We start from the raw sequence: 10,518 nt of genomic DNA on the forward strand, positions 1-10,518 counted from the left end.
TAAATAAACATTTTTTATGATTTGGAAGGACTAGGCTCTTTGCCTACGTACCCGTGAGGGATCAAAACCTCGTACCGTTTGTTTTGTAATTTTTTATTAATTTTGAAAAAAAAAAGTTTTAAAATAAAAAAGCCAAGTGGCAAGAAAGAAAGGAGAAAAAGGGAATCACTTGATTTACAATCAAGGTTTATTATGAAAATGATTTTTTTTATGATTTTTTTGTTATTTGAAATGTTTTTGTTCTTTTTGAATATTAATTAAAACATAAAACTAAAACTAACGTGACAAGAAAATAAAAGCGCGAGGAATTTTCGTAATGACGTTGGATCACCACAAAAACCATTAATCTAACCTAATTTTATTTGCATTTTTTGAATATATAAAAGCGGAAAAATAAATAAAAATAAAGACATATGCATAATTTTTTTCATTTATATTTACATTTTCCCTAAATACATTCTAATTGCGAATAAATAAATGACAAAAATTAATAAAAAAACTAGAAACAAAATGAAATGCAAAAAAGCCAAAAGGAAATAAAATGCAAGAAAATAAAAGAAAGGGGAAATCGAAGGGACAAAAATTACCGAAGGGACAAAATTTCGAAAGGACTTATTCCGAAGGGACAGAAAAAAGAGGGAGAAGAAAATAATAGCTCGTCAACACAAGCTAAATGAGGGAGAAGAGAGAAAAGTTATTTGAAACTCAATAGAACTTTTGGTGTGTGTTGAAGAGTGGAATGAGAGCTATATTTATAGGTGAGGAGGTTGATGAAAATGGAAAACTAGTTTAATAGATTTTGATGGGGATTGAATGGTGTTTAATGGTGAATTTCGAAAGAGGAATGTGAAAGTTGATACTTGACTTGAATTTTTTTTTTAACCTTGGACATTTTATTTTTGGACCTATTCCAAGTAACAAATAAAAAGAAAATAACCTAAAAAAACAAATTAAATTAAAATAAAAGATGGAAATAAAAATATAAAAAAAAACTACTAAAAATAAAAGTAAAATAAATAAAATTGACTAATAATTAAATAAAAAAGCGGGATCGAAAACGATACAAAAATGAGGTATTTTAAAATACCTCTATGCTGAATTTTTCTCTAAAAATTCATATTCAGGGTCAAAAGAAGTATGAATGTAGGATCTTAAGTCAAAAATTAGGGTATGACACAAATCATGTTTATAATTCACATTTTTTAATGAACTTTTATCGAAATATTTATAATATTATAATAATCTCTTCTACAAAAAAAAAATTATAACAAGGTATGAATTCAATATGAACTTTTAAGCCCTAAAAAGTTAAAAATTCATATTTAATTCATCACTTGTTAAAAAAACATTAAACTTTTGCAAGAGAAATTTCTACAACGTACTAAACACGACTACAAAAAAATAATACAAAAATTTGAAGGATACACATGATTTTACTTAGATGCAAGGACCAAAAGTTGTGATGGAAAATTTTTAGGGATAAAAAAATGATAAATTTTTTAATAGGGACTAAAACATGAAATTTCCAAATTTTTAGGGACAAAAAACATATATAATCCAAAAAAACAATTCAACTTCGTTGTTTACTAAGAACTTTAAATGAAAATTTCTTTTTAATAAACCAAATTTTCAAAAAAGTTGATACAAACATTACAAAAATACAAATAGTTTATCCCCGTGAGTTTAACTCAGTTGGTAGGGATATTGCATATTATATGCAGAGGTCTGAGTTCGAACCCCGGATACCCACTTTTTCACATTTAAAATGTGTGAACTTTAACCACTAGAATACTTAACAAAAAAGAATACAAATAGTTTGCACTCTCTGCCATTTTTCGGAAAACTTAAAAAAATATATAATCCTGAAAACTTAATATAATTTTTTCGAATATTTTATTCAAACCAGAAAGGTGCAATTGAAGTTTTTCAAAAAGTTTTCAAACTGAAAAACTTTTTATACATCAGAAAATTATATGGGGTGAACTCATGTTGGAAAGATTGAGAGTGAGAGTAAAAAACAAATGTTTAAAATATTACCATATATATGGAAAAAGAGGTAAAATTGATATTTTAGTGGTTTGTGAAGGTGAAGGTAAAGGTGTAGAGAGTAAATTTTTCTTTATGATGATTATAAATTCAAGGTCATCGAGCCCATGTTAAATTTGGGTTATGGGCCACTTTGGACATGTTTGATCCGCCACACAGGATGAAAATTGCTGTTCACATATAGTATATGGCTAAAAAACACAGGATGAAATACCCGTTAACTACAGTGGAACTTTATGGGTTAATTCAATTTCATTTATATATGTTATTTTTGAGAACTTTAGACCTTAAGTAAGTGTATTATCGCGAATTCAATTATACTATTGTTATTTATTATGCGATTTGCTACATGAACAAGATTTCAGATCCAAATTCACGAATAAGTATATTTTCCTTAATAGATGAGAATTCATGTCGGAATAACTTGATCTTTATTTCAGATTAATTCTACTGTTATTTCACTAGTAAGTTAATCTCTTTTTTTAATCACTTTTGCATTTTTGCCATTTTTGCTTGTGATATTCTTTACTCGTACTGCATTTAATTTAATTTAATCAATTGTGTCGTTTTTGTTTAATTGCAGCCGTTGATCTCAGTGGTTTGACGGAGATCATATGGTTTGTATTTGCCATTTTCAGGTTTGAAGCTCGCAGCAATTAATTGCCGAAGTTCCGCGGTAATTAACTACCGTCAATTAACTTCCGCGGCAGTTAACTGCCGATGGATATTTCGATATTTCACACAAGATTCACTGTGGATTGTTCACTATAAACGGTTTTTAAAAGAGTGGTGATATTTGAACAACCATTTTATACAATTTTTGGTGACAACTTCTTTTCTCTCTCTTTTCATTGGGTAAAAACAATGAAGGGAGAAAAAGGAAGAGAGAGAATAAGAGGATAATGTGAGTATGAAAGAAAAAATTAACAAAAAGTTGTCACAAATGGATGTACATATATCATTAAAAGATGAAGTCAATGTTGACAGCTTGTAGGGCAGATGAAGAACCTTCCTAGAAAGTGACACATTCAATATGTTCATTTCACTTAGACCTGCTCGGTTCCTAGTCGCTGCATACAGGGTAGATTCACTGCTGACATAGATGTTCCTTAACCTATTCTTTTATATATATATATATATATATATATATATATATATATATATATTTTTTAAAGTATGCTTAGTAGTACTTTTCTTATGAATCTATTAGCTTTATAATTAGGCAAATTCTATGATACACCCAACAATTTAAGTGTATTGGTACACCAAATTCTTAAATTAATAGTTAAATGAGTTATTTTTTGTAGGAAAAAAAAAATATTTTCTATCACCTATAATTATAATAACTAAATCTTATTTACCAAAAACGTCAACGCAATAAAATTTGATTTATTCATAATAGAGAATTTTGATTATTTTTTACAATAAAATGTAGAAAAAATTAGTATGATTTTTCTAAAAAATGAAATGATGTTTTTTCTTATAAAATGATATTTTTTAAAATATATATGTCAACAAACACCTATTTCTTTCATAAAAAAATGATAGTTAATTTATAAAAATGTAAGCGAGAGTACCGGTACACCTTAATTTACGGGTGTACCATAGAAGTTCCCTTATAATTATACCACTTTACAAGACAGGCTAAATTAAAATAACATTCTTGATGCCCAAGTAAGACCTATTGTGAATATTGCATTTGATTATACATAAATAAGCTGAAATAAACAGAGCAATACAAAAAGGACAATCATCATCAATCCATACTGAGTCCGAGTTTAAGAAATAAAAAAATAGATCTAACTAAATTATGAGCAGAATCATTAACAAAGCGTTTAATATAATTTAAACTATAAAAGAAAATTACAAGTCTTTTGACGGTCGACAATAACTGCATTGAAATAGGAGAAATCTTTAAATTTTGTGTCCTTCCTCATTTCACAATCAGAATTCATTTTATAGATAACACATCAGAATAATTCTTCATTTGACATTAAGAAAATTCATTTTAAAGATGACACACTTAAATTTAGAGTCAACAAATTATATGAGTAAAAATATATAGTGAACTTATAAAATAAAAAAATTGAGTTTGGACTTGTGTGGCACTTGCTACACCCGGCCTTGTTTAGGTCCGTCCTCGATCGTGGCCACCTAATCTTTTGAGACTCTGATATTGCACAAACCATAAGTTTGAAGACCACATCACAATTCACGACAAGTTATTATACAAATAACGTGGAGTTTAATTTTATAAATAATTGTTTTGTTTTAATACATGTGTTGCTTTTATACCAAAAATTGTTCAAAAATACTAACTTTTAATTTTCAATCTTTTTTTTTTCTTCCAATTATACTAATTACTTTTTTTTCTCTTCCAATTATACTAATAATTAATATTACATGCATTATGCTAGAGCGAATATCCTTTCACCAATACTTTTTTCAGACTAAGAAGTAGTACACCAATCCTTGAATTGAAACCACCAAAATTTTACTACTACCCTAATACATACAAAGGTACTGTTAGGCACTATGAATAAGGAAATTAATTATAAGTAAAGCAGTAGAAGTCAAAGAATTTCAAAAGGGATATGCTGAACTTTGATCTTAGCCAAATTGAAAAGAAAAAGACAACAATTTTTTGACTGGAGGAATTAAGAAAAAGAGTAATTCAATCTCAATCCTAATCAATGGAACATCTTTGTCATCCATAATCAGTCACTGTCCCTACTTGTCGAGATAAATCTTTTGGAAGGTAACATCCAGGTAGCTTCCACATTATAGACCCAACTTCTTATTCTTATCCCCGAGTCACCCACTACGTCGTAAAACCATATAATATAGTATATTTTAGTTTTTATCTTTTTTGAAAAAAATTGACATATTCTATAATTTATTATCCCGATTAATCCTCAAACGTTGTAATACTAGGTTATCTTATTTCAAGTTTAACTCAATGATACTCCCTACAACCATTCTATAAAAAAATAGTAGTTTGATTAAATAATTAATGTATCTAATTTTTTTTTGAGAGAGTATCTAATTTCTATTATATATTCGATAAATTAGTTATTGAATGAACTTAATTTTTTTACAGTAAAAACTGAAATGAATATAAATAAAGGAATATGTGTTGATACTTTCATGTCAAGCTGAAGTAGTAGGATGTATTGGGAAAAACCGATGTCTCATATCAGATAGATAAGACTCTTGAGAAGAGTTTATATAGAGGAGACAATCCTCAACTTATGAACTGATTTTCAAGGATGAGTTAGGCCTCAAATTTCATTATGGTATCAGAGTCTGTGCTGGGCGTGACGGCCGATCCACGCACCAAAACTCAAAGAGTGATGGGCGTAACGGGGTGTATTGGGTAAAACTCTTGTCCCTCGTCGGATAGATAAAACTCTTGATAAGAGTTTATATAGAGGAGGCAATCCTCACCTTATGAACCAGTTTTTAAGAATTAGTTAGGCCCTTAATTTCATTAGGATGCACCGTTGTAAACTTTGGAGTACCTAGTTTGATTTTTATTCTAAATGATAAAAAAAAAATAAAAATTGGCATATCATCTTTATCAAATTTAAAGCATTGATTTGTTTTATCACGTTTATAATTTATTTTTTTAAATAAGAAACTCAAAACATGAGAAATTTATCTATTCCCTTTTAGTATTGGTGTTAATCTATGTATGACAAAAAAAAAGTGTTTTTATTGTGTTGGTACTATTATGCAGTACTAGTACATTTTATTTTATTTTTAAACTCAAATGAAAATCAGAAATTTTAAGAGGGGATTATTTACTTTCATCACCAAATCAACCTTTGAAGGTTTCATTAACTACACGAATCAATTATTTGATTATATATACACGATATTGATTAAAACATTCACGCAAAACATGTGATGGATTACTAAGCATTGTATTCGGACTGTGTCATTATCCATAACCCATACCATAATTATCCGGGTAGGGAAAACATTTTTCTTGAATTTAATTTATTCCTGATAATTAATGAGATAAATTGGGAAGGGATGGAAATTAGTGGACCTTATTAATTGCCAATAGGGGTACGAGATTGATATTTTATGTTAACAAACCATTGTGAGCTGAATAATCAATTGGTTGATGTGACAAATCAGAAAAAGATAATGCTTTTTTGATGGACGCAATAAGATAATGCTAAAAAACAAACTTGGGTGTTAGACTATTCTTCTCTCCGTTCTTCAATTTCTTGTATCACAAGAATTAGAAATGATGCAAGAGGGGTTTGGTGGGTTATAGATGAACTGAAACCACATAGACGTAGACGATGACGCTAGTTTGCGTACGTGGGCACCAAAGAACTTGACTTACTTAAATCACGGTTGAATCAAGCTAAGTTAAATAAATACATATGTTTTGAATTGACTAGCATTAGGCAAAATTGTGGCGATAATCTGGTTTTGTTTAATTTCTTTTTTATAGTTAATTTACACACATTGTTAGATGAGTATGTAATATAATTATAGACTGACAAAATATATTAATTAAACTCTTCATAAAATTACAATATTTTAGTTTTAGTTAAATTTTTCGTATGTTTTAGATACGCATAAATTAAACTAATGTATTCAATTTCATGTAATATTTCTTTTTCTTTTGATAGTAAAACCAACAAATTCAGTCTTTGTTGAAAGACTATTGATTTTACATAATGTTATTATTATTAAGTTGAGAAAAATATGATGTTGCTTTATAAAGTATTTTTTATTAGCTAGTAGTAGAATATGAGATATTTTTATCAAGTACATGATATTTTATTTATATTATTTAGGTTTAAGGCGATGATTGTGTTGGTGACCTTCTGACCATGGTTTTTACCATATACACAAGAGTTAATGATTAAACCCTATACTACTTGCTTAATAGTTGAAATATTTCACCAGTTAGACCAATTCAATGTTAATGTTTTGTTTTAGTTTTTTGGTAATCGTAAACACTTTGACGTTCAAGTCAGTAAAAAAATAAAAAATGAAGGTGTAAAAAATAGATTGTGCATCTTTAGATATGACGAATGATGCCTTTTAAAGGTGTTGACATGGATCAGACAGAAGAAAAATGAAAAAATGTTACGATTAACATCCATCAAAAAAGTATCCGGTGTCACTTAGGAGTCATTGGATTGTTATGGAATCCAAAGGATATCAGGTTGACAGTTAAGGTATTTACAAAGGATTTAGGGTCCGTTGAACACGACTCGTAACTCTTGTGTACATTGGGGTTTAAATTTTTGGTTGGTAGACATTGCGCATAAGCCTTGGGCTAGTCCATAACAACTTTTAAAATATATTTTTTTCTTATAAACAATAATCTACTAAAATATATTAGTCTCATGCCCATAATTTATTCAATTTAAGGGTATAGATCAGAGTTCAAACCTTAAACACTCCACTTCTTTACATTTAAAATATCACTTGACAAAAAAACCAAACACAACATAACTGAAATTTTCAGATTCTGGCTCTTATTTTTAACAGATGAAACACATTATGTATAAACATTTTGCAAATTTAAATGCAACAAAAGAAAAAGGAAGCAAAAGGTAATGGGAATGCATGAAAATATACTCCCTCCCGTCTCGAATGTAAGAAACAAAACAAAAAAATTGTTGGTATCAAATGTAAGCAAAAGTATACAAAAGTCATCCTATTAAATGTTACTATTCCAATTTTAACCTCATTTACGTTATCCAATTTGTTTCACATTCCCATGTTTAACGCATTCCAAAGATTTTTCATTGGTGGAGTTCAAAAGTCATGTTTCCAAGACAAGGGCATAACAGGAAAAATGGTATTTTTTACAATGACTCGATCCACTTTCTTAATATGTGTGAATTTTTTTTTTTCTTACATTCAAAACCGGAGGGAGTAAAGTGTAATAAATTTGTGAAGGATTATCCATTGGGTAAGATGAAGAGGCAAGATGATTGGTTTGGTCCGGTCCGGTCGACCTAGCCAGCCAGTAGCCACACCACAGCCAATAAGAGTTGAAGCCGACATTTAGAAAAACAACCGTACGAGTCAGGAAAATAACGTAAGCAATGACAGAATCACTAAAATGCGTGAACACTCACACGTGCCATACACCACTCAGTTAATGCCACATGGTGTCTGCAGTCAAATGAAAATTAAATAGATACGACCTCCAACTTGGCCATCGCACGCACGCACGTGTCTTAATTCTTTCTAACACTCTCCTATAAAACATAACCATTTCATTGACTCTTTGTCTCATCACACAACTTCCAACTCAGAACATAGCAGAGCAAAGAACATCATCAACAACAATTATCTTCTTCAATAACATAGTCAACGTTTCAACCTTTCAGTCAAACTAGTATTAACACAAAGAACAAGAACACAAGAATGCAAGGTGAATTAGAATTACCACCTGGTTTCAGATTTCACCCTACTGATGAAGAATTGGTGAATCACTACTTGTGTCGCAAATGTGCTGGTCAATCTATTTCTGTTCCCGTTGTCAAAGAAGTTGATTTGTATAAGTTTGATCCATGGCAGCTTCCAGGTACTTAATCTAGCTAGAACAATCCTTAGTCATATTTTTTTATTTTACCTCCCAATTGCAAATCAATAATTATTTTTTTGTTTATGTACGCAGAAATGGGTTACCATAGCGAGAAAGAATGGTATTTTTTCTCTCCAAGGGACAGAAAGTATCCGAACGGTTCGAGGCCAAATCGAGCTGCTGGAAGTGGTTATTGGAAAGCTACTGGAGCTGATAAACCAATTGGGAAATTGAAGCCGATGGGGATTAAAAAGGCGCTAGTATTCTATGCCGGTAAAGCCCCCAAAGGAGTTAAAACTAATTGGATTATGCACGAATATCGTCTTGCCAACGTTGATAGATCAGCCGGAAAGAAAAACAACTTGAGGGTATGTTTTGTGTCTGCCACAACATTTTTCAGTTACTTAAATATTAGGTTCATTCATTTAATGATGTATGTATGTGGTTTATCTGATTGTGGTTTGCTTTGCAATTTGCAGCTTGATGATTGGGTGTTGTGTAGAATTTACAACAAGAAAGGCAAGATTGAGAAATTCAATACTAGTAACACGCCAAAGGTTCAAAATTATTATGAACATGAAGAAGTAGAAGAACATGAGATGAAGCCAGAAATTCAAAAGTTGGGGAATTACCAACTGTACATGGACACTTCAGATTCAGTTCCAAAGCTGCACACGGACTCTAGCAGCTCCGGTGGGCACGTGGTTTCACCGGATGTCACGTGCGACAGAGAGGTGCAGAGTGAACCTAAGTGGAATGATCTTGGGATACAGCTGGATGACGCGTTTGATTTTCAGCTCAATTACTTGGAAAATGCTCTTTCATTTGATATTGATGACGACCCCTTTGGGACCAATCAGTACCAAATGAACCAGCTATCGCCGTTACAGGACATGTTCATGTACCCACAAAAGCCATTTTGATTCTTCTTTTTGAAAGAAAACAATATTTTTTGGAAAGGGATATTGGGGGGTTGCCGAATTAGTTAATTTTTTGTAGGAAAAGTCATCATTAAGTTCTCCAATTAACCACTGTATGTGGTCACTTGGGTAATTATTCTTATTCTCTGTTCTAGAGTGATCAGGGAATTGTGGTTTTGGTTGACATGGACCATTTGGAATAGTGGACCTAATTTGTGTAAAAAGAGATGAATTCTAAAAGGAGATAGATTCTGCAGTGTGTAAGTAAAAAAACAAATAAGCAGTAGGATTATCTTATCTCCACTAGGTGTAGATCCAAATCTAATGGGCCATGTAGTGTTCTGTACCTGGTATGAAAGCATTTTTTCATATATTTGTAACATATATAATAAATATAATAACTTCTATTTTTTTCAATTCAGAACAGAAACAACATTCAAAGAAAAAGACTTGTATTAAATAAAATACTCTCAGGTCAGAACACAAAACAACTGCTATTTTACTAGTAACAACTGCTCAAAGAATTGTCATGTAAACTGAAATTGTTTATAATTGATGATGTTACTCTGTCTAACTAATGTTCCCAACTTGCGAGTCGCATTATACAGATTTGTACAAGTTAAAATTTTATAATGACATTATTATTTGTTGAGACAAAAATAAACAGCATACTAGTATTTTATGACTGAATGGGGGCAGTTGTGATCAAACTGATATTTTTAATTTTAACTTTTTTATTATGTCCAACTTTTTCTGGTACATGATTGTTATATTCAGAACAGCTGAGATATAGTAGGTTGTTTTATAATTTGTTTTCAACAGTCAAATATGAACAAATCTGAAAAAATGGTGAAAGAAGTTGGACTAATAATCTTTCAAAAAAAAAGTTGGACTAACAATATATCATTGTATGAAACCTATCAATCTATCAAAAAAAAAAAAAAAAAAATCAATCAATCATAGAATCAACAGATGCATCTA

The 10,518-nt window shown here is 30.3% G+C and overlaps 1 protein-coding gene across 1 annotated transcript; it reads left to right on the forward strand.

Annotated features, from left to right (window-relative positions):
• Positions 1–8,321: 8,321 nt before the first annotated feature.
• Positions 8,322–9,954, forward strand: LOC11424011 (NAC domain-containing protein 2). Its single transcript, XM_003602635.4, has 3 exons — positions 8,322–8,617; positions 8,711–8,985; positions 9,097–9,954. The coding sequence occupies exons 1-3, from the start codon at positions 8,458–8,460 to the stop codon at positions 9,538–9,540; spliced, it is 879 nt and encodes a 292-aa protein (XP_003602683.1). The 5' UTR covers positions 8,322–8,457; the 3' UTR covers positions 9,541–9,954.
• The last annotated feature ends 564 nt before the right edge of the window (positions 9,955–10,518 follow it).

Source organism: Medicago truncatula, chromosome 3 (assembly GCF_003473485.1).
Source record: "Medicago truncatula cultivar Jemalong A17 chromosome 3, MtrunA17r5.0-ANR, whole genome shotgun sequence".
Taxonomy (NCBI): Eukaryota; Viridiplantae; Streptophyta; class Magnoliopsida; order Fabales; family Fabaceae; genus Medicago; species Medicago truncatula.

Coding starts and splice junctions, on each gene's coding strand:
- LOC11424011 (XM_003602635.4), top strand. CDS start 8,458: ATGCAAGGTGAATTAGAATTACCACCTGGTTTCAGATTTCACCCTACT. Junction 8,618..8,710: donor TGATCCATGGCAGCTTCCAG/GTACTTAATCTA, acceptor TTATGTACGCAG/AAATGGGTTACCATAGCGAG. Junction 8,986..9,096: donor GAAAGAAAAACAACTTGAGG/GTATGTTTTGTG, acceptor TGCAATTTGCAG/CTTGATGATTGGGTGTTGTG.